This window comes from Spinacia oleracea, chromosome 4, assembly GCF_020520425.1.
Source record: "Spinacia oleracea cultivar Varoflay chromosome 4, BTI_SOV_V1, whole genome shotgun sequence".
Lineage (NCBI taxonomy): Eukaryota > Viridiplantae > Streptophyta > Magnoliopsida > Caryophyllales > Amaranthaceae > Spinacia > Spinacia oleracea.
The window spans coordinates 183,592,307-183,617,416 of record NC_079490.1 but is presented as its reverse complement, the minus strand read 5'-3'; the positions used below and the strand labels follow the sequence as shown (position 1 = coordinate 183,617,416).

The 25,110-nt window shown below is 37.7% G+C and overlaps 1 protein-coding gene and 1 long non-coding RNA gene across 2 annotated transcripts; one reads left to right on the top strand and one right to left on the bottom strand.

The window, feature by feature from the left end:
- Window positions 1-23: 23 nt before the first annotated feature.
- Window positions 24-3,329, bottom strand: LOC110800625 (uncharacterized). The gene is made up of 2 exons (XR_002536707.2): window positions 3,166-3,329; window positions 24-607 (listed from the first exon to the last, which is right to left on the bottom strand). It is a non-coding gene; the product is annotated as an uncharacterized lncRNA (long non-coding RNA).
- Window positions 3,330-17,433: 14,104 nt separating this feature from the next.
- LOC110800624 (cytochrome P450 CYP72A219) lies at window positions 17,434-23,813 on the top strand. The gene is made up of 4 exons (XM_022005936.2): window positions 17,434-17,640; window positions 17,781-18,025; window positions 21,599-21,989; window positions 23,176-23,813. The coding sequence occupies exons 1-4, from the start codon at window positions 17,437-17,439 to the stop codon at window positions 23,599-23,601; spliced, it is 1,266 nt and encodes a 421-aa protein (XP_021861628.2). The 5' UTR covers window positions 17,434-17,436; the 3' UTR covers window positions 23,602-23,813.
- The last annotated feature ends 1,297 nt before the right edge of the window (window positions 23,814-25,110 follow it).

Here is a 25,110-nt window from a genome sequence, read left to right as displayed (position 1 = left end):
ACATAAAAATAAATGAAACAAAATAAACAAACAAATAACGTTTTACTTATTTTTGTAAAAAATCAACAAAAGCTTGAAAAACTAAACAAAGCCATTCGTGATCAAGCCACTTATTCATCAGTACAAATAAACAGATAGTAAATAAATCATACAGTGAAATTTTACGATTATGACATTACCAAAAATACTCCGTATAAGTTGTATATGTTATTGTTGTTATTGTTATTGTTGTTGTTGTTGTTGTTGTTGTTGTTGTTGTTGGCGTGGTCGTGGTCGTGATCGTGGTCGTGGTCGTGATCATGGTCGTGGTCGTGGTCGTGGTCGTGATCATGGTCATGGTCGTGGTCGTGGTCGTGATTGTCGACGTGATGAGCTTTGCTAGAAATATGCTCGTCTCTCTGGTGTTGGTATAGGCGATGAAGGCGTAGTGCGAGGCGATATATTTCTTCTTTGATTTCTACTTCTAAATCTTTTTCTTTGTCCATCTCCATCTCTAGCTCTCCTCTGACTCTTTCTTCGCCCTCTGACATTTGGGTTTTGCTTATTTTGTAACTTTCCATTTTTGTTTTGTGATGTTGTTCCTTTGGATGCCTATTACTCTTCTAAGCTGCATTACAAGAAGTAATTAAATTTTACTCTAGTGTAACCAACTAACCATGTAAATTAATTAAGTAATTGAACTCTTAACATCTGATTAATCTTTCATCAAACATACTATTCTTAGCCAAAATGTAACTTTTTATTCTATTTATGAATTATGACATTGTTTGACAATCAACTACGAATTGACAAGGGTGTTTGGCTCATAATTCATAAAGGTTAGGGTATCAGCTATGGGTTTAGAAAGGTGAAATTCATACTCTGTGTTCAATTAAGAAATTAAGAAATTATTAAATTTAAATATGTTACTCAAACTCATGGTATTGGGTTTAGAAAATCAAGAGAAGGTGAGTTTGAATCATATCATATCTAACCTTCGAGTATCTCTATTCTACTCCAAAGACACACTCGATGTGTTTGACTTTTTTGATGTCCCCAATAAAATATTTATTATACCTTACTATTACCTCCGTTTTTTAATATTCATTACGCTTATTATTTGCACGAACTCTAATTTAATATTTAACCACTAGTATATCCAATTTTGTATGTGAAAAAAATATAAAAAGTTGGTATTATGAAAATATATATCGAGACCAATCTAACAAGATCTTACATGATAACATTTTGATATAAATAATAGTGAGAATTTACGGTCAAAATTTTCATATTTTGGAAACATATTTCAAAACGTAAAGAACTTTTAGAAATGAATGTAATAATAGATTAAATTTGTCTTAATGAAAAAATAAAATTAATTCATCTTATTTATTTCTAGAAAAAATCATTTCTAACAAAAAGTATAAAATATTTTCATTTGCCTACAAACTACATACTTCGAATGAGGCATGTTGGCCCATGAGACATGGGCCCTTGATCACGAAGTAGTTCAAATTTTTTTATTATGTGGATAAAGGACTCCTTATTTGGCGTTTACAAACCACATACAACATACAAATACTTCCATTTTTTTAAGTCACTAAATCTTATTTATAAGTGGTGTATAATAAATATGTACATCGAAGTAAAAGTTAATTCAAATTTTTTTTAAAAGTTACCTTATATATATATAGGTAAAAGTTTAATATGTGGTTTATGCACCCGGGTGTACAATGATCACCGTGCACCCTGTTTTTAAATGAAAAAATATAAAGGATAATTATAAAGAACATAGATAATAGGAAGAGCATAAAGGAAAATACAAAGAACATTGATAAAATATAACAATTTATCCCATAAATTTAGCATATTTTTTTTAAAAAAACATCAACAAATCTTCAAACTTATCAACAACTTCATGAATAAAAACAAAGAATTCGTAAACAAGTGGAAGAACATTCCAGACTAAAGTAGAAAGAACTTATAGTTCAAACTCATAGAACATATATTTACATAGAACATATACATCCATAAAGCATATACACCCATAGAACATGTGGTTCAAACCTAAAGAACATATAATTCAATCCAAATAACTTATAACACAAACTCAAAGAACACATAATAACAAAATTACCTACATTATAATCTAATGTACGTCATCTTCATGCTCATACAAAAATAAAAATTAGAAAAGTAAATACCAAAACACATGAAAAATATTAAGAAAAAGTAAATACCAAAACACATGAAAAAATATAAGAAATATGTTTTCTTTTAACAACAAATTTGGAATGATAACATGTTCAAATTTATAGAAAATCAAATCCTCTAATTTAACATAGATAATTTTATATTAATGCGTTTTTTTTCAAAACTTCCCAACTAAAATATTTTAAAAAGATTCTATTCAACTTCCTTGCTAAAAAAAAAGGATATCTAATTTATTTTTTTCAAATTACTGTAAATAATACTTAAAACTACGTCGTTTTGCACTGGATACGCAGTGCTCACTGTGCACCCGGGTGTATAATCCAATTTGCGGGTAAAAGTTATCTATTTTTTAGTGATAAGTTTTTTCATTTTAATAAAAATGATTTATTCCAAAAATTAAAATGAACATTTAACCTTTAAAATGTTTATATATCAAATTTTGTTTTATAACATAAAAGTTAACCAAAACATATTAAAAGTTACTCCCTCCATCTCTTTTTGTTCATTACGTTTTCCTTTTTGGGTATTTCAAAATGTTTTTTACATGTCTTTTTATATTATCACATAAATGACTCAGTGTTCTATCAAAATTTGTGTTCAATTATTATTTTAACCAATTAAATTCATTTGGTTCTTTAATCTCTCACACTTTTCCATTGGGACATTAAAAATTTCTCATTTCTCAATATCAGAATTTTGATAAAAGTGAAAACATTATAAATAAACGTAATTTATCTTGTTTGAATAAAAAAATTGAGTAATCTCGATGCAAATTAATTAATCGTTAAAACGCGTGGAAAATACCAAATGTAAAGAACAAAAAGAGAGGGAGAGAGTACAAAAAACTAGGTAAAAATTATAAAAGATTGGTTAAAACTTATGTTGGTGTACAATAAATTTATTGCACTATATGCGTATGCAGGTGATATCGATTGAATGCCTTTATATTCAGAAGATGTTGAACTTTCAAACCTTAATTCTCGAAATATTTTGGTCAAGATCCGCCACGAATATGAACTAGGAAGTGGGAGGAATGAAGAAAACCTAATAAGAACCAGGATGATCAACACAACATGAACAGCTTGGAAACTCGATCTTGTAAACGTGTGAATAATAATGTTGTATAAGTTTTGTAGTAATTGCATAATTTAAGTTAGTTGGACCGCAACTTAAATAGACCAATAGTATCAAAGAACTGATGTGACTTAAAAGCATAGAAGAAGCATTAAGATGATTAATCAACTGAAAATAATGACTTGTGATTAGGGTTATTCGAAACTCTAACATAATTTCATACTTGGTAAGTTGGTTTTATTCAAATTTAGGCGCCAAATATCTCTACTAAAAATAAAGCTAGTAACAAAATTAAGAGACTAATTAAGAACGATGAAGTTTAGTTGAAGAAGTAAATTGAGAGAGTTCTTAGTTAACTTCGAAGGAAAATACAACTTTAATTAGCCTGCCTTTGAAGCATAATCAATCTAACTTGCATCACATTTATATGTACAAGGAGTAATTGGTTTTGTTCTTTCACTACAAAATAATCTTTTTATAGGGACGAGGAATTTCGTCTCCAAAAAGTCCAAATTTGTCCCTGAATGATGAATTAGGGAGGGATTTGAGACGAAAATACGGCGTCTCAAAATTGTTGAGACGAAATTTTGGCAAATACATTACAAGTTTGAGACGAATATTTGCTTAAAACGTTTTTCTCATTTGATGTCCATCAAGTTAAGACTCATTTTGATCCAAACATCCACTTAAAGATTAAAGTGATCTAGTTTGTCAATCTGAATATGTAAGATTTGGTAGCATTAATTTTCATCTGAACTACACCACGCTTGACATTAATTAGTCTGTGAGTGGATTGAGCAGGTACAATCATATCCCAAGTAATGATTATTGGGATGCTATAAGATAATTGTTTCGGTTCCATGTGAGTACCATGGATTGGAGTTTGCACTACTCCAAATTTTCAAGAGTGTTGGATGGATCATGTGATGCCTATTTGGTATCTGACAATTATAAAGTTCACTCCAATAGTTGTTATGTCTTCACCCTATGGGGTGGAGCTGTATCTCGTAAATCTGGCAAGCAATCTTGCACTGGATGCTATGACTAATATAGAATATGAACTTATTGTTATTGAGTTGGCAGGTTACGAGGCAAAATGATTGAGAAATGTGCTTGTAGATGTTTCACGGTAAGGTAAGCCATCTCTTTCGGTTGCAATCATTGTTGCAGTCAACAATGCTTACAATGGAATGATAGACATATTCGTTTGAGGCATAAGGCCGTCAAAGAATTATTGTCAAGTGGAGTGATATCACTAGACTGTGGAAAGTCGGAAATGAATGAAATTAAAGCATAACCGTAAACGAAAAGGCCTATAATGAAAATTAGTTTTGGAAACATTGGAAGGGATGGGCTTTATGATATAATTCGAAAGCACAATTTTTATTTTTGTCCATCCCCTAGATGTTATCATGTGCGTGCTACAATCAGAAAGAGATTGAGCATATAGCTCTTAATGAACCCATATCCAAATTTTTGGTGGTGTGAAGGTAGCTCACACTTGATGAGATTCACCTACGTAGGTGTGGAAGTGTGACCGCTTCCTATGAGAATTGCGATATGAGCTATTCTTTATAGCACATATGAGCATATCCGGCCAGGTCGGACGTATGGCTAGTATAAGACGTCCCTTTATTCGCAGAGTCAGAATATCAGACATACTCAGTTGCGTGCTTTGAATGGTGGGTTTCTAACTCTCTATCAAATTCAATATGAAAGTCACTTGGTATGAAAGAGATCATAGCTCAAATGTCACGAAGTGTTAATTCAAGTCGAAAAACATTGACACTTATTCAGTTTTTATGTTTTGTCCAAAACCAATTTCTTTCTTTTCTTTCTTTTTCACATTTTCGAACCTGTGGGGGATTGTTGGAAATTCTCGTTGGAAAATACAAAAGAAAAGAGTGTAAAAATGTGGATAGTGTTTTTGTCCCATATTGAAAGAATTCCTCATTTCTTCTTTGTTTATATATTGGGTTGAGGGTGTAACTCTTATTTTGAGAAAGTGTGAGAGTGGTATGGATGGACATGTAACACACACACACGCGCATGCACGCCGGCCGACTCGGGCTCGGGGCACTGGTTGTGGGCCTTAGGCTCTTGGGAATGATGCGATGTGCGGGGTGGGTTTTGTGGGGCTTACCTTTTTTTTTGTTACCGGTATGTTTGGTTGAAACCTTGTTACGAGATTCTGTAATTGATTACGTAACCATTGGTTTAATTAGCCTTAATGACAGCCGTTACATCTTCATAATTATAGTTCTGCCTGTTTTTGGCTGTTGTCATACCCGGAGATTGATTATTTAATCAATCTCTTTCTCATTCGTTACACACAGAGATCATAACAAGCATCGTTACTCTTTAAAACACATTTCTTTCTCTCTCAAATTGCTCTCGGTTTTGGGCATATGCTCTAACTCCATTCGGATTTGTGAGTGCACACAAATTCGGAGCCGTTCTCCAGGGAACATTAACAAAATTCCCTAGCTAGAAGGGGTTAAACAGAAGTTGATCCTGCAAGATTTTCTTTAGCAACTAGGAAGCAGAATAAGGGGTTGCTAAGGTGCTGACCTCTCTGCCCTTAATGTAATAAGTATCTACCCATTGAACCCATAGCTTGTCTGTCTTGAAGGTTAAAGCCCACAGTAGCTTAGAGATAGCAGCCTTGTTCCATGTATGAATATGTTTAAGGTTCCGGCCACCAGAAACTTTGGGAAAGCACATATAGTCCCAGGCAACGTAATATTTTTTTTTTTTACAAATACAAAATTAAATATATTAGTATTAAGTTCAAATATTTACATCGTTGATTGTGAAAAGATAAAGTATAGCCATTATGTCGAAACGGAGAAAATATTAGGTAGTGTTCCGGTGTTGAAGTGGATGAAACAATGGGCTTCGAATGAAGGCCCTTTTGTGTGTGTTGAAGATCCTGCTAGCTCGAACGTGTTGTGTCCAAATCAATCTGCACAAAAGATAAGTTACTAGCCTCGGGGGTGTTTCCGAGGAAAGCCCCTCCGATGCCTAAGTAAGAACAATGCTCGGATTCTAGAGAGAGAAATTCCCTAGAAGAGTAGTCTTAAGGCGTGAAATGGACGTACCTTGGTAAGTGAGCCATGACGGCTTATTTATAGTGTTTGTACAATAAATGCCCTTAGGTTATTTATTGCAAGTGGGCCTTGGGCCTTGATTGGTGGCTGAATAGCCTTTTGGACTGTAGTGGGTTTGATGTTGTTGTTGTGAGCCTTTGGGCTTTGGACTTAATGGCCCAATTGGTATTCAATTGGGAGCCCAAACAACATGCCCCCCAGACCCGGCCCATTTTGCATTAAATGGGTGGGTTTCCAACTGTGGGAAGTCCAAAGGTCCTCTCTTTTTTCGAAGGGAAGATGATGCGGGTTCGCGGATGAGTGACAAGTGTGGAGAGCGGAAGTTGGGCGGTTTTTAGGACGTGGCCTATAAATACCGCATCTTTTTCTTCATTTCAAACTTTATTCACTCAAACGTTTTCATATCTTCATAATTCCGGCAATTTCTTTGGGTGTTTTCTTCAGATCTTTGCATATTCATTGCGAATTTTCTTCGGGACGTTACTTCGTTCACTTCATCGGCAATTTCCGCTTCTGGGAAGGTAATTTGTTTTCCGTTTTCGGTTTTGTCTGTTTCTACTCCTTTCTGTGAATCTTCGGCGTTCCCTATGTTTGCCATGGCTGGGGGAAGATGGAAGAAGAAGTCTGGTGTGGTGTCCTCCTCTAGTGGGGAGGAGGATAGGGTTGCTTCCGAAGGACCGAGGTCAGCATCTCCTGAGGCTGGTGCCGAAGAGAATTTGGGGAATGAGGCTCGTGCTGAGTCAAGTCAGGGGGCTGGCGTGACAGGTCGTTTTCCTATCCGCTCGCTCTTTCCGAGGCGGTGGGAGGAGGCTGATCCCTTGGGGAGGCTTGCTAGCCTCTACGAGGATAAGTCCGAGATTGCTGGCCCTGATGGAGTGGCAGTTGATGGGAAGTGGCTGGTGGATGCCAAGAAAGGAAGGTATCATCGGCTTGCCGAGGATTTATATGGCATTCAACATGCCTTGGGCTATTGGTGCGAGCTCCCGAAGCAGAAAAATGCGAGGGTGACTCGTACTCCGGCGGAATACGTTCCTGTGTATCTCCACCACTTCGACTTCGCGCTTCGGTTTCCCTTGGATCCGTTCATCGCCCGTGTGCTGGAGGAGTACAACGTTTCATTGGGTCAGTTGACCCCGAAGTCCATGCGCCATCTTGTGGGGTATCGCTGGATGTGCGATTACCTTGGCTACGAGCCGTCAGTCGAGGTTTTCAAAGAGATGCATGAGCTCGTGAGGCACGCGAATGCCGAGGCTGGTTGGTGGGCCATCAACAACAAGAATAAACGGAAAGGTGAGGATCTTTATATGACCGCTTTTCCTTACGTATCCTCGGTCCACGGTGGAAAGAGCGATGGCTGTTGGTTTGTGTTCCCGTCCATCCGAAGCATCCTCACTACTTCTCACCGCCGAAGTGGTTCGTGAAGCCGGACCCTTCGATGTCGCGGGTTGGCCCTGTTGATCGAGAGAATCCTGACCACGCCATGCAGCTGGAGTGGTTTAAAGCCAAGACGGCTCGGGAGCCGATGTATTGGCTTCCGAACCTGCATTATATCACACGGGAGGTCATCCTTGCTGCTGCTGGTCTCAGTAGGATATATGACAGGGGTGAGGTTTTCTTTGCTGAGATCTAGCTTCAGTTGGGGTGTTGGCCTCCCCTTTCTTTATCCCTTTGAATCTCATCTTTTTTATTTCTTCTTTTTGTGTAGATCAAGGCGAGAAGGCTGTTGACCCTACGGTGCTTGGTTATCAGCTCAACGGCGAAGAGGTTCTCGTTCGTTGCCCTCCCTACGATTTCAAGGCGCAGAATCCTCCAGCCGAAGCTCGAGGATCACGAGTTCTCGAGTTTTTCTCTCGCGCATCTGGAAGACGTTCGGGCCGACCCTAAGGATTCTCAGAACCCTGGAGAAACTGTCCCGAGGCGGACAGTGCTTCCTGAATTGGTAACTACCTCTGATCCGGTAACGCTGATTATTTCGTTCATTTGGTTTAGACTTCGACTCTGTGGGTTCTTGTAGTCTTGATTTTGACCCTGTCCTCGGTGCCTATTTTTCTTAGGGACCAGAGGTAACAGCTGCTACGCCTGTCATTTCCTCTGCTTCGTCTCCTCCATCTTTCGTCGCTCCCGAGGTGAGCGATCTTACATTCGCACTCTTCTTGCCTTTTTCGGCCTTTTGGTCGTTGCTCATCCGCCCCACCCTTTTGTTTTGTAGGAGTCGAAGAAGCTAAAGAAGAGGAAAGCTTCGGAGAAAGAGGCTTCTCCTAAGAAGCACAGAAAGGAGAGGTCTCCTTCCAAGTTGAAGAAGAGATTCGCTTCTTCGTCGAAGGTAACTCCTAGTCCCAAAGTTCTCGAGTTTTTGAGTCGTCGCCCTTATCTGACTGGGGAGAGAATTCGGTAGGTTGTTGCTGCGGATCCCAGTTTAGCTGAAGCGGGCGAACGCTATCTTGCTCGGCAGAAGGGAGAGATGGGTCCACCGCCGAGCCTCAAGAGTAAGCTTCCCCGAAGGTCAGCAAGATCCCCCGAAGGTGGTTGTCGACCTTACCTCATCGGGTGCTGAGGAAGGTAATCCTTCGGCGGCCAAGGGTGCTGACTCTGAGGTTCCCGAAGGTGGGGAGCTTGGCCCTCAACGCGGACTGAAGAGGAAGTTCCGCGAGACTTTGGGCTCCACATCTACTTCGGTGTTGGAGCGTCTGGCCTACCCTTCCTTCGACGTGCCGATCCGGAGGGTTCCTCGGAAGGTGAGGGACACCATGGCTCGGTTTGCTCGTGCTTCTGTTCTGGGTGAGGACCCCGAGGCGCACCCCGAGTCCATGATTGGCCCCAGCGCTTCTAGGGAGAACATGCTTCGGGGCATCCCTACTTGGCGTGTCCCTGGGCGGGAGGCGAACCACCCTACTCAAATGGCTCAGTTCCATTTGAACGAGGTAAGCATCATTTCTTTGATGGGAATCGAAATAGGGTCTCGGTTTCCGAGCTGCTACCACCACCGCGTATGCTACTTTCTCAATGAGTGGGTACCGAGTTTCGGCGTCTGTCAGGGTTCGGCTGGTAAAATAGATTGGCTATTGTTTCTTTTCCTCCTCTCGGAGGAGCACTGCGCTTACAGTTCCGGAGCTGACTGCGACGTACAAGTACAGATTTTCCCCTTCCTTCGGCCTGGCTAGCGTCGGTAGTTGAGCTAAGTGAGCCCTTAGTTGCTGGAATGCGTCTCTTTGCTCTTGTTCCCATGTCAACTCGGGGTCCACTTTCCTCGGGACGCCTTTCTTTTTGATGGGTTCTGCTTCTCCTCTTGGGAGGGTCTTAGGTTTGAGAGCTTTAAAGAAGGGTGCCCCCTTATCCGAAGCTTTCGATATGAACCTCGACAGTGCGGCTAACCTGCCTATTAGCCTTTGCACGTCTCTCTTTGTCTTCGGTTCGGGAAAATCTAGCGCAGCCTGGACCTTATCCGGGTTCGCGTCTATTCCCCTTTCGCTCACCATGAATCCGAGGAACTTCCCTGACTTTACCCCGAAGACACATTTCTTCGGGTTCAGCTTCATGTTATATTTCCTCAGGTTGGCGAAGGTCTCAGCCAAGTCTTTGATGTGATCCTCTTCCTTCACGCTTTTTACTATGGAATCGTCCACATAAACCTCGACGTTCCTTCCCTTTTGGTCGGCGAAGACGTGGTCAACTAGTCTTTGGTAGGTGGCTCCGGCATTTTTCAATCCGAAGGGCATCATTCTGTAGTTGAACACTCCCGCACTTGTGATGAAGGCGGTCTTCGCTCTATCGTCGGGGTGCATGAACACTTGGTGGTACCCTGAAAAGGCGTCCATGAAGCTTAGCAATGCATGGCCGCTGGTTGAGTCCACTAGCTGATCTATCCTCGGGAGGGGATAGCAGTCTTTTGGGCATGCTCGGTTCAGATCAGTAAAATCGACGCACATGCGCCATGAGCCATTCGCTTTTTTGACCATGACCACATTGGCCAACCACTTGGGGTACATGCATGGCTCGATGAAGCCTGCCTCTTGTAGCTTTTTCACCTCTTCGGCGATAGCTTTGTTTTTCTCCGAGGAGTAGTTTCTTTTTTTTTGTTTGATTAGCCGAGCTTCGGGACTGACATTCAGCTTGTGACAGATCATCTTCGGATCTATCCCTGGCATGTCAGCCGCCGACCATGCGAAGATGTCTTTGTGATCCCTCAGCAACTGGATCAACTCTATTCGAAGTCCCGAGCCTAGGCCTCTGCCTATTCGGACACTTCTGTCTGACTCATCCTCTAAGGGAATGTCTTCCATCTCTTGGTCTGATTCGGGGGAAAGGGTTTCTGGTCGAGCATCAACTTCTGCGGGCTTTACCAGGCTGCTCGGCCCCGCCTTTCTCCTCTTGGCATCTTTTTCTCCACCTGAGGGAGAACTCTTCTCGTCCTCGTCCTCAGGGCTATCTCATAGCCTCGGCTTTCGGATGGCCGTGTGACAGGTTGACCTTGCCACTTCTTGATCACCCTTTATCCGCTCGGCGAAGCCTGCATCCGAGACGTACATCATCATCTGATGGTCTGTGGATGGAACTGCTTGTATTTTGTGTGAAGGAAATAATGCCCTTGGTCCAAGTATGCATTCAATGTTAAGTCTAATAAATGCGGTTCAGTATTAATTAACAAGTTAATAATTCAGTGAGATCAAGTGAACTGAATGCCTAGCTAGAGGCCGCTTCAGTTCAAGTGGAATTAATGATATTAATCCACATCTTACTATTGACTGAACCCGTAGGGTCACACAAATAGTACGTAAACGGATCAAGTATTTAATGGCATTAAATACTCCATCTATGGATATTCGGAATCGACAGATCTTGGTTTCAGTGGGAGCTGAGATCGTCACAGGCAAGAAATGAATACTCCGGAAACGATGATATTGCCGGAAACGGAAATATGGATCGTATCGGAAATATTAATATTATCCAAGTCGTAGATGTTGCCGGAAACGGAAACATGGTACGTACCGGAAAATATTATCGGAAATGGAAATATTGTCGGAATCGGAAATATTGCCGGAAACGGAAATATTGTCTGAATCGGAAATATTATCGGAATCGGAAAATAATTCCGGAAACGGAAATATTAAATATTTGTTCGAAACGGAAATTAATTCCGGAATCGGAAATGTTAAATATTGTTCGTATCGGAAATAAATTCCGGAATCGGAAAATTAATCGGAAGCGCGTCGTACGAATTAGCATCGGACGAGCTTGCTAGACGAAGGCCCAGCAAGAAGCCAGGCCCACGTCCAGCAAGGGAAACGCGCGCCACAACACGCCATCCCAAGGCTGCGCCAGGCCCACCGCAAGGCAGGCCCAGCGCGCGCCCAAGGCTGCGGCAGTCGTGGGCTGCGATGCTCGGGCTGTGCGCGCGCGCGCATGGCGCCCCTCGTGGGCTGCTGTGCGTGCGTGGGTGTTTGTGTTCACATACGAAACCTAAAACGTACAGGATTCGTTTAATGATTAAATTCCTAATTCTATTTGATAAATTAATTAAATAAGAGTTTTATTGTGATTCTAATTTAATTAATTCGTATCCTAATTCGATTCCAATTCTCTTTCCATACCCCTATAAATATGTGGCCTAGGTTCACAATTTATAATAAGTTTTTCAAGTATTCAAAGTGAGTTTTTGAGAAAAAAATTCAGACACATTCCTTGCTCAAAAGTGCCGAAATTTTTAGTACCTTAAGGGCGATTCTAGTTGCTCAATCTTAAGGCGGATCCGGACGTACTGTGGACTATCTACGGAGGGACGACACTTGAATTCCTAAAGACTTGTTCTTGTTCGGTTCGGGCGCAGCTAGGGAAGGCACGCAACAAAGAGTATGCATCTAAACTATGCTAAATGATTATGTGTAAATAATATATTTTCCTGGCTAAATGGTTTTTCCGCATGATTTATGAATTGTCATATGTATCATAACCTTACATTGTGGATCATGGTTCGTCCCATGATGACGTTATATACTGAGTCACAGTCCATCACCAAGAATTCCTCTCGGACGTTTCTTGCTGCTAGGCCTTGGCCGATTGTGACGGGTAGGGTGATATTTCCTCGGGGAATAGCTGCGGATCCGTTGAATCCGATCAAGGGGTAGCTGACGTTGGTCAGTGACTCTTCTCCCTCTTCGAGGATGAGCTGCTCGAAACAGTTCCTGAAGATGATATTGACGGCGCTTCCCCCATCGACTAGTACTCTATGGATGTTGTGGTTGTTGAGATCCATTTCGATCACCAACGGGTCGTCATGTTTGTATTGGGTCCCGAGGCAATCATCAGCAGTGAAGGTCATGTTCGGGGGGGTAGGCTTATTCTCCCCAACATTGCTGAAGTTGACTCGGTGGGAGAGAGCTCTTAAATGTTTCTTGCTGGCGTGGCCGGACCTTTGTCCTCCGAACACCACCAGAATTGGTTTCTTCTTTTGCCCCTCGGTCTCATGGACTCATCTCTAGGCTTGCTCTTGTTGCTTTCCAGATGTTGCTTTCTCTTTTTCTTCCCTCTCCGTTCTACGGTCGAGCAAGTATTGCTTTAGGTAGCCTCGGCGGATGAGGTCCTCGATGTTGTCCTTCAGCGAGTTGCATTCCTCAGTGGTATGGCCGAAGTCATCGTGGAACTCGCACCACTTGTTCTTGTTCCTACGGAGAGGGTTGGATCTGAGATTGTCTGGTAGCTTCCATTTTTCATCATCTTTGTGGAGATTGAAAATTTTCTTCGGGGTATGGCGAGTGGAGTGTAGTTGGTGTATTTGGGTTGAAATTCACCCTTTTTCCCATCCTTCTTTGGGCTTGCATCTCTCGCACCCACCTTCTCTTTCCCCTTTCTCGAGTTGCCCTCGGGCTTACTCTGATTTGTTTTGTTATCTTTCGGATCCGAGGATCCTTTTAGCCTTGTTGCGGCTTTGTTGAACTCTTCTGTTCTGATGAACGCATCTGCCATTTGGAGCACGTCCGCTATCTTGGAGGGGTTTTTCATTGTCAGTTTGTCTCGGAACTTTCCCTCTCGTAGCGCGTGCTTCAAAGCGAAGATTGCCACGTCTGGCTGTAGGTTCGGAATGTTGGTGGATTCCTTCATGAATCTGGCCATGAAGTCTCGCAGGCTTTCATCCCTTTCTTGCTGTATAGAAGTTAGCTCGGCTGTGGTTCGTGATGGGCGATTGTTGCTCACGAACTGCACACAAAACCTTTTCTTCAGCTTCTTCCAACTTTTGATCGATCCCTTCGGCAGCGATCTGAACCATTCTCCTGCAACTCCTGTCAGCGTGGTTGGGAAGTATTTGCACCAACAGGCCTCGGAGTAGGGACTCAGAAACATCTGTTGTTCATAAGAGATGACGTGATCCCTCGGAACCGTAGTCCCGCTGTATGTCAAGTGTGCTGGCAGCCTCACTTTGGGGATTGTCTCATTGATAATGTTGTCCGAGAATGGGGACGATGCTGGAGTCATGATCCTCTTCCCTAGCCTCGCCCTAATACCTTCGCTCTTCGAGTTCCCTCTAAGAGATTGCTCGGGGGCGTGTAGGGGGCTAGGAGTTCGGTCACTTCTCCTCCTCCTTCTCGACTGGCCACTGCCTTCGGGTTGTCTACTGGACCCAGGGGCTACCCAACCTATCATGAACCGAAGGTCGCAGTCTGCTATGGACCGAGCTTTGGATCCGAGTGCGATCACTCGCTTCGCTTTGGAGGGCTTGCGGTGTTGGAGACGGTGTTGCGAACCACTCTGGCTGCTGTGCAGCTCTCTGCTGCGTATCCCACGTGCTCTCTCTCCACCTTGTCATTAGGTGCGTTCCTGACATTGTGGAGAGATCTTGCTCGGGTCTCACATTGTCCTCGTCAGTCGAGGGCATGTTCAGCAATACCTGTCGCCTAGCTCTCCTTGTCTCTCGCCGTGTTGCTGCCTGGGCTTGTTCTTTCTCGTTGAAGAGAAAGTTCTGCATGATGGTCATGGCCGCAGCGAGCTCTTCTCGAGAGGGGAGTGGTCTGCTGGTCGTGGCGGTGGCCCTTGTTGGCTGCGATCTCGCCACTGAGTGCAACTGTTCACCCCCATCGGATTCCGAATCTGTTTGGACAAGGACATCTCCCACCTGGTTGTCATTGTTGGGCATTTCCATTTTTTACGTGGAAAGTGAAGTGTTTTTCGGAGCTTTCAAGTGTTCTTCCCCACAGACGGCGCCAAATTATTCCGGTGTTGAAGTGGATGAAACAATGGGCTGCAAATGAAGGCCCTTTTGTGTGTGTTGAAGATCCTGCTAGCTCGAACGTGTTGTGTCCAAATCAATCTGCACAAAAGATAAGTTACTAGCCTCGGGGGTGTTTCCGAGGAAAGCCCCTCCGATGCCTAAGTAAGAACAATGCTCGGATTCTAGAGAGAGAAATTCCCTAGAAGAGTAGTCTTAAGGCGTGAAATGGACGTACCTTGGTAAGTGAGCCATGAAGGCTTATTTATAGTGTTTATACAATAAATGCCCTTACGTTATTTATTGCAAGTGGGCCTTGGGCCTTGATTGGTGGCTGAATAGGCTTTTGAACTGTAGTGGGTTTGATGTTGTTGCTGTGAGCCTTTGGGCTTTGGACTTAATGGCCCAATTGGTATTCAATTGGGAGCCCAAACAGGTAGTTTCCTACAAAGTCCCAAAACCTTACAAATTGTACTATCATCAGGTTGGGGTCTTGGGGAGTTTGACGTACATGATTAAATGTTGTGCAATTTCCAAATACCATTTTGTTATTTACATTAAAAATCTTTCCTTTTATATTATCTCATCATAAATGTCCTAATATTTGTCAAAATTGTAAGCAAAGATTATATTAACCAATTAATTCCTTGAGGCATTATGTCAGATCTCTCACACTTTTTCATTGGGGTGTTAAATCTTTTACATTTTCTCAGAGTCAGATTTTGGATAAAAGTAAAAACAGTATAAATAAATGTAAATTGCATTGTTTGAATCTCAATCCACATTAATTAGTCGTTAAATCGCGTGCATGATACCAAACGCAAAGAACAAAAGAGACGGAGGATATCGCACAATATTAATATATCATATTAATGTTTATTGTTCAACTTGAAACTTAAATTGAGATGGGAAATGAGCAATATTTGGTTCAATGTAAATCGTTAATTTCTCACAAGATTATATTCAAGTCTTGTTTTTCATATTTCTGGGATTAAAGCATTCCCAATACATTAATTTTCAAGTCAATATGCATGCACTTCGATTACTTCAACGCCATGCAAAATTCAATAATTCCACCAATGCATGATTTTTCTTATGTGTTCCACTAATGCATGTATTGTATTCCTAAATAGCGTTGAAGTAATTGACTTGGAAATTAACGAATTGTTAATTAGTAATTTATCTTTTTTATCCGTAAGACCAAGTAAATCAAACACAGCCAACAACAGACGCATTGCTAATTTGCTATATATATTTATATAGTTGTGAGTTGTGACATAGTAGTTTATCATTGTTAACATAATTGTGATGGTCGGTACGTTGCCGCAAAATGGAAGTAAAAGGCATAAGTATAGCAATTAGTGTGGTATGTGTTGTGGTGGTGTATTTGTTGTGGAGTATATTAAATTGGGTATGGTTTAAGCCTAAGAAATTAGAGAGGTTTCTTAGACAGCAAGGTTTCCAAGGTAACCCTTACAGGCTACTCTATGGAGATACCAACGACAAAGAAAGGATGTTGCTTGAGGCTAGATCTAAGCCTTTGCCACATTTATCAAATCATTATCTTCCCCGTATTCATCCACTTTTTCATCACATTGTCGGAAAATACGGTATATTATTTGTTCATACAATATATATATTTGGAGGTTTTCTGAATCTATACTAGCTAGGTATACCATTAAAATGGTATACTAGGGGCAAAATAGTAACTTCGGTTGGTATATTAAGGGTTATATGGTAAGTTCATGTAATAAATTGAGTCTGGTCAACGATAAATGACATTTATCTTTGACTTGTGAGTACCAAACTATGTTGTTTGGAACCAAATAAAAATGAAACCATGTTACAAAACTATGTTGTTTGGTATTACATGAGAAAATACAACTACTTTCCTTATACTCAACTACGTGATTTGGTACTAAATAAAAATGCAAAATATTAATATATCATTTCAATGGTATATCCAGTATAGATTAAGACGTTCTCATATGTTTGACTATGTAACATGTAATTATTGTTACCTAACACTAACAGCTTATTTAGCAATTGAAATGTGAGTGTATTCATTTTTTTCATTTTCATGTTACGTCTTTGGTTTATCGGACGTTAAATATATTTGAGTTGGTCTTTCCCTTGCATAATACTTCCTTTGTTTTATAAAAATTGCAACATTTTGATTATCACGTTTGTCAAGATATAACTTTTACCGTAAGTATATCTAATTAATCTTATTTTTTAAATTATAAAATTTAATACTATGAAAATATACAATGAAATCAATTCATCGACATTTTACTTATAACATTCATTTTTTGTAAATTAGTAAAAATACATGGTCAAGGTTAATATATGAATAGTGACAAAACTTAAATGGTTGCAATTTTTATGAAATGGATGAAGCATTAAGTATATAATAACTATAATATACATACGTAGTATAATATAACTATTTTTCCAGTGTGAGTAAGCCATAAAAGCTACTCCCTCCGTCCCTTAATACTCGCACCGGTTTGACCGGTGCGGAGTTTAAGACATTTGAATTGACTTATTAAATTAATGATGTTAGTTGATAATGAGGTATTTTTTTTAATATTGTTAGTGAGAAATGTGTAATAGGTGGGGAGTGGTGAGTGAAGGATGTGAATTTTTAAATAATGTTTTGGAAAGAATAGGAATGTAGGTGGCGTAGTAGGTAAGTGTGAGAAATAATATAATATTGATAAAATTTCCATGTATAGAAGCGGTGCAAGTATTAAGGGACGACTCGAAAAGAAAAGCGGTGCGAGTATTAAGGGACAGAGGGAGTATTATACATACGTAGTATAACATAAAGTATTTATAAGTGCAGGTACCAAATGCTTTATGTGGAATGGACCGATTCCAGTGGTGAACATTGCGGAACCAGAGCTGGTGAGAGAAGTGTTTATGAGGATAAACGAGTTTGTGAAGCCCAAGGCGAACCCCTTTTTCAAACACATTTCCTCTGGCTTGGTTCAAATTGAAGGTCAAGTATGGGTCAAACGCAGAAAACTCCTCAACCCAGCTTTCCACATGGACAAGCTTAAGGTTAATTTTTTCCAGTTACTATATTTTTTTAATGTTTTTACTCCATACGTCTCATTTTACTTGCTCTATTTTAACCAGAAAAACTCTCACGAACAAAAAATGGTTTTTACTTGTTTGCTTCATCGATTCATTGGACGCAGTTAATGCTTCCTGCATTTTATGAAAGCTCATCGGTTATGATAAAAGAATGGGAAGAGAAGGCTTCAAAGACGGGGTCTTGTGAGGTAGATGTATGGATGTATCTGCAGAAGCTAACAGCAGATGTGATTTCTAGAGCCGCATTTGGAAGCAGTTATGAAGAAGGGAAAAGAATATTCAAGCTCATAAGAGAAGAAGTAAAAATTGCTATGCCACTTATAGATTCTCTTTATATCCCTGGATGGAGGTAAGTAAATGCTTATTACTACTCGCTCTGTTCCTTAATACTTGCACCGATTAAAATCGGTGCGGAATTTAAAACACTTGAATTGACTCATTAATTTAATGGGTGGTAGTTGATAGTGGGGTATTTTTATAATATAGTTAATGAAAAATGTGTAAGGGTAGTCGGGGTGTGAATTTTTTTTTTGTAGGGAGTGGGTTAGTAGGTAAGTGTGAGAAATAATATAATATTGGTAAAAGTTATTCCATTTATAGAAGCGGTGCAAGTATTAACGGATGGCCCAAAAAAGAAAGAGGTGCGAGTATTAGTCAAATCTTGTTGTTTTAAGCTAACTCAGTTGCGATCGGAGGGTTGAGGGCGTCTTTCGAACTATTGTAGTTTTGAAATTGAATTGAACTAAAGCTAAAATAAAGGACTATTGAACTAAATCTAAAACAATTGATTGCATACGTAGAATTGACATCCCCATCAGTACTACACAAATTATCATCAACAGATCAATTTTATATAAATACTCCATTTGTCCCTTAATACTCGCACCGTTTTGACTTTTTACACTATTCAAATAATTCACTTTTACACTATTTTATTTCTAGTATATGAAAACAAAAGTTAGTATATAATATGTTGTTGGCTTCGTCTTAATATATATTTTCAAAATATTATATTTTTATAAGTTTTTATAATATGTAGTTAAAAATATTGGTGGTCAAAGTTGTGCATTGGCAAGCGTGTCCAGTCAAAACGGTGCGAGTATTAAGGGACGGAGGGAGTATAGTTAAAGAAAATCTTACAAGGACAGAAATAGAAATTAACTAGTTAGTGTCCCAGGCGATGCCTCGAATAATAGACAAATGGATCAATTAGATTATTATATAACTTGTTTTGAGTCTAATTAAATTTGTTACATTATAATATATCTTACTTTGAGTATGCTTTAATAAAATCATGTAAAGATTACTAACTCCCAAAAGTATTGAATAATTATTAATTAGTGATGTGAGACTATTAAGAAATTATTCAGATCATTGTTTAATTATATTGACTTAATATAATTTTGAACGGATAAGAATCAACAAAATGATTTGTGGCATAGTGGTTATCATGTGTGACTAATAAATGAGAATTTACACGTTCAAAAACTATAATTAACCTTTTTTCATGATAAAAAAACTTATATATGAAATGACATGTCGAAGATGACGATGCGTTATGTCATCGTTATATAGGAAGCGACATGTAGCGTGATGGCATTCTTTGCCTTAGAGTTTTAATAACAGTATAGAGAAACATAATCAAAGAAACTCTTACAAGGACAAAAATAGAAATACATATGGGTGGGTAGATAAAATCTAAGAATTGGGTTAGAAAAACCCAATAATGAAAAATAATGTCAATTTAATGTAAACATGAAATCAAAACACTACTAAAAATCAAGAAAATAAAGTTTGCGATCAATCAATATACTGGTGATAGCACTAGAACAACAAATGTTTTAATAAGGGGGGTAAATCCCCAATGATCCATTTATTTTTATGTGTTAATTTTGATTTAATACGAAGTATTAGCTTTAAAAAAAATTGTTTTTCATGTGTGACTGTCAAAAGGTTTAGATGGATGAGTACGTTTACAAAAGATTTAGCCCGAGGCCTATGAATTATGGATTTTTAATCCGGCCCGTATCTCTATAATCTATTACTATATACTAAAAGAGACACCATGAATGACACGTGTCAATTCCCGTTGTGATTTTCCCCCGCCAAAAACCACTTTCAATTCCCAAAAAAGTGTATTTGTTTTATTTGATTTTATTCTCTACCTTTTTTATATAAACTATTTATGTATGGAAACAAAATTTAGTTTATAAATTATGGCAATAATAGATACGACGTAATAAATTTTAATTGATAATATTTTAGTCAAATCTCTATATTAATAATGGAAAATATATCACTCTATATTTTGGTCAAATTACCATATTAGCATTTTAAATATGCATATTAGATGAATAAATTTAAACAAGTATGTTAAAAATATTATAACTATGCAGTAGTTGAGGAAATATTCAGTTAAATATTTTGTGAAAAAAATGATCAAAATCCGTGCGTGCACGGGATCTAATCTAGTTAGTACTACGTATAAGTTAACTTGCCTTATTTTTATTTTTTTTGTTGTTGTTGTAGTTTTTAAAATTTTAAATGTTAATTCAATCATTTTTGTGTGCAAATAAATAAGTCACGATTGCAATATAAATAATAAATTGGGATGGATTTAATTAAACTAGAGATATATCGTATCAAAAGTTCTTGTATGCACAAGGTGTACAATAAATTTATCGTATTACAGAATAACTTTTACCTAAATTTTTGTAACTTTTACATAATTTGAAGAACTTTTTATATTAACAGTAAGTAAACTGATAAATAAACATGTTAAAGGGTTAAATGATTAGCTTTATACATTACTAGTGATTTTGAATAAATAATTTGAATTAAAATGAAAAAATTTATCACTAAAAAAAGATAAATTTTACATATATAGATCTTTTAAAGATTTTGAGTTTAACTTTTACTCACACCACTTGCAAATAAGAATCTATCTATTACTATATACTAAAAGAGACACCAGGAATGCCACGTGTCATTTTCTAGTGCGATTTTTTCCTGCCAAAATGTTTTTTTTATTTTTTACTTTAAAATAAATAAATTACAATACGTTTTTTTTAGGAAACTAAGATAAAAATATATTTTAATTACCATAGATGTGTACTGCATGATATATTATTATTGGAAGAAAACTAAATCAATATTATTTTTTCCTTTATTATATAATTTTATTTATGTATTATTATAACTTTTTAATCTGATAAGAAATATAAAAAATATTGATAAATGAACTTCTAATGTTAGTCTACTATTAATAATATAATACATGGTAACTGGTAAGTAAGAATGTTAATTAAAATAATAATGCATGGTAAGTAGACTAACATATAAGTTTATTTACCAAGATTTTACTCAATTCAAAATATGTTGTATTTGACTAACTCGGTTATGCTCGGATCTTTTCGAAAATTAGTCTTGAGTCATTCGGGTTTGGTTAACGTTGTTAGATCGTTCTACATACAAGTAAACGACTATAGTTTTTAACTTTGTATAGTAATATGCAAATTTAGTTCATTTGAATATTTTTTTTACACAACTTTGAATTTATACTTTTTCATATATCATTTTTACTTTTATGTTTTCCTAATATCACAAGTCTTTTAGTTACTATTAAAATAATAAATTATTTTAGTAGTAGTCGTGCGTTGCACGGGCACTAAACTAGTTTGTGATATTGTACACATGTCACTTCACTCTTAATCACTAGGCCAAGACATTATTGGTAATGTTAATTCAATACGAGTGAGTAGTGATGGTATATGTATTTTGAGATGTGAAACGCGCATCACCATGCATTTAAATCTTACCTAATTTGATAATATTAAATCTAGTAATTCGGTAATATTTATTATATAATTTTTATTCATACATTCCAAATCTAAATAATTGCTTCATCAAATCTGTGGTTTAGGTTTGTCCCAACTAAAACAAATATGAAAGTGGAAAAGATTTACCAGGACATACGAAATCTACTAAAAGATATTATTCAGAAGAGGAAGAAAGCAATAAAGGAAGAAGAAAAACTAAAGGATGATTTGTTAGGTTTACTATTGAATTCAAGTTTACAAGAAATTGAAAATGGGAATACGAAGGAGAGTTATACTAAGTTGAATCTTGAAGAAGTTATTGATGAGTGCAAGATATTCTACTTAGCTGGCCAAGAAAGTACTTCTTCATTACTTTCATGGACACTAATGTTGTTGGGAAACCACCAAGACTGGCAAGTGCGTGCACGAGAAGAGGTTTTAAACATGTTTGGAAGTCAAGTTCCGGAATTTCATCAATTAAACCATTTAAAAACAGTAAGTGCAATAATATTTATTTGTTTATTATATCCTCGATATTTTATGATTTCATATGTATATGCATATTTTAAGATATTTGAGAGTGATGGATAGCTCAGTTGGTTAGAGCTTCCATCTCGGTTCCAGGTGATCATGAGATCGATTCTCATCCCCGCCCTTGTGGCTCATTCGCACCAAAAAAAAAAAATTAAGATATTTTGTATATACTACTTAATTACTCGAAATAGTCCTAATTGGTTATTGATTACTACTTTCTCTGTCTCTTTTTGTTCTTTACGTTTGGTATTTTGTACGCGTTTTAACAATTAATTATTGTGTATTGAAATTCCTCTATTTTTTTATTTAAACAAGGCAAATTACGTTTATTTATAACTAGATTATATCACGTGCACCAAAGGATTTTGATCCATTTTTTTACAAAATATTTAACTAGATATCCCCCAATTAAACTAGTACATAATTATTAAATTTGAACATATATACTCATTTAATTTATTCATCTTATATGCATATTTTATATGCATAATATGCTAATTTGACCAAATTAAAATATTGAGTTAATATGTTTTTCATTATTAATGTACTGATGAGACTAAAATTAAAAATATTTAGCAAAATTATTATTTCGTAGTATTTATTATTGACATAATTTACAAATTAATATTTTTTTCATAAATAAATTGTTTGTAAAAAAAAGGGTAGAAAATATAAAGAACATAAAACATATACACTTCTTAGTAAAATGAATTTTGGCGGGAAAATTTTGCAACAGGAAATGACACGTGTCATTCCTGGTGTATGTTTTAGCATAAAGTAATAGATGTTTTCACTTTAATAAAAACTTTGATATTGGGAAAATGAGAAAAATTTAATGTTGCAATGGGAAAATGTGAGAGATTAAATGACCCAATGAATTTAATTGGTTAAAGGCAGCTCTCTGGGTCCCTACCGACGCGACCTATTTTCAGAAGTCTCTGTTTTCAAAGGCGGTTGCCGCTAAGCCAGAGGATGGGCTATTGGATACAAATTTTGATAGAATATTAAAACATTTATATGATAATATAAAAGGAAATGTAAAGAACATATTGGGACACCCAAAAAGAGAAACGTAAAGAACACGGGGTGAGTAGGTAGTATGATACTTCGTAATAAATTTAATCTCTTACTTCTTTTTTCCTTATAGGTCAATATGATTCTACAAGAGGTTCTCAGATTATATCCACCGGTGACTGAATTGACTCGCACAGTTACTAAGGACATAAAAATCGGAGAAGTGTTCTTGCCTTCCGGTGTGTTAGTGAATCTTCCGGTACTCCTAGTCCATCAAGAAGAAGAACTTTGGGGATATGATGCTAAGGAATTCAACCCGGAAAGGTTTAATGAAGGTATTTGTAAGGCAAGTAAAGGGAATATGTCATTTTTCTCATTTGGTTGGGGACCAAGAATATGCATTGCGTCCAACTTCGCCATCACTGAAGCCAAATTGGTTTTATCTTTAATTCTGCAACGCTTTTCTTTTGAGCTTTCTCCAAAATATTTTCATGCACCTTCTGCCGCTGGAACTCTTAGACCCCAATTTGGTGTTCCGATTAAGTTTCATCGGCTATAAGAATGTTGCACAAATTTATAGATACATAGCTTGGAATGTTGCATCATAAATTCTAAGCTACAATGCTTTGAAACTGCCAATTTGTTTAATGGTAGGATACAACGTACACTTTGAAGTTTGCAAAATAATAAACGTCATATTTAATAAGAGTTGATTTTTTTTTTTTTCAATCAAGCATGTAGCTGTTTTAATATATAAGAGCATACTCATTACTCACCCTTTTTCCTCTTCAATGATAACCTTGCAACTATATATTTTAGGAAAATTTGGTGATATTAATCTAACCTTTGACCGATTTTCTTGTATTAATCTCACATGTGACATTTTTTTTAATAATCCAACCATTACGACCTAACTACTTTCATTGGGCCTAACATGCCATAAACATGTTGTAGGCGGTAATATGTCCTACGTGGCAGTGTGGTACTACACAGTTTTAAAAATAAATTTTCCCCCTTTTTTTCTTTATATTTCCTCTTCTTTTCTTTTGCAATTTTTGTTCTTCTCCTCTGCTTTCCTCTCCCTCTCAATACTACTTCTTCTCCCCAATTCTCGCTCCCTCACACCTCTTTGAAACAGAAGTACTTAAAGCTTCAAGGTTGTTAAAAATTCGCTCAAGTTCCTTATCAATTCAGTGAAAATTAGTCCAATTGTTGATCAATCAGAAACTAAGCAATAATTTCCGCCCATTGGGAGTAGAAGAAAGGTGGGAATTTCTACTAACCACTTTTTTCCAATTTTATTCTAACAATTCACTGAAAACTATCCCATTTCTTTTCTTTTTCCACCAATTGCTTTAAACAAAGAAGATACCACGTCTAACTCTAATAAAATCAAATTCCACGGATAATTAAAAACGAAAACATGCATCAAATGAATATAGCGTACGGACAAAAGTAGCGAGTCAAGGTTTTTCAAATTTCAATTCAATTAATATGCGAACGACATAAGTAAAAAATAACCGAAAATATGTTGCATTTGCACTGAAAATTTGAGCTAATGTAAGAAGAAATTCGATAATGGCTTGTTTAGGAATCTGGATTTCTTTTGAAATTCTGGATTTGACCCAATTCACTTTTTTGGAAACACATAGAATTTGAGATTGGATTTCGGCCAAATCCAACCCTTACAAAAATAAGTCCATTTTAAGGAGTTCGAAATGCCATGTCAAATGTTGTCATTTCAATTACAACTGATTACTTTCTCACCCCGCCTCTCACAATCTGACCTCCTTGCCCACTTCCCCTCTCATTTTCTCTCTCGTCTACCAAACCCACTGCTGCCTTCACGACAGTTCCACCACCACCTTATCACCGACCATCTCCATAACCACCTCTATCCACCTACGTAACAACCATCTCTGGTTTCATGACTCACAAGCGACAACCACCTCTAACCATCTCTTCGTCTCTATCACTGTGAAGCCCAACTCACTCCTTCCTCGGTGTCGATGGCGTTAGAACAAGCTAAGTCGAATATTCCTCCGCCATTAATCTGGCCGCCATTACT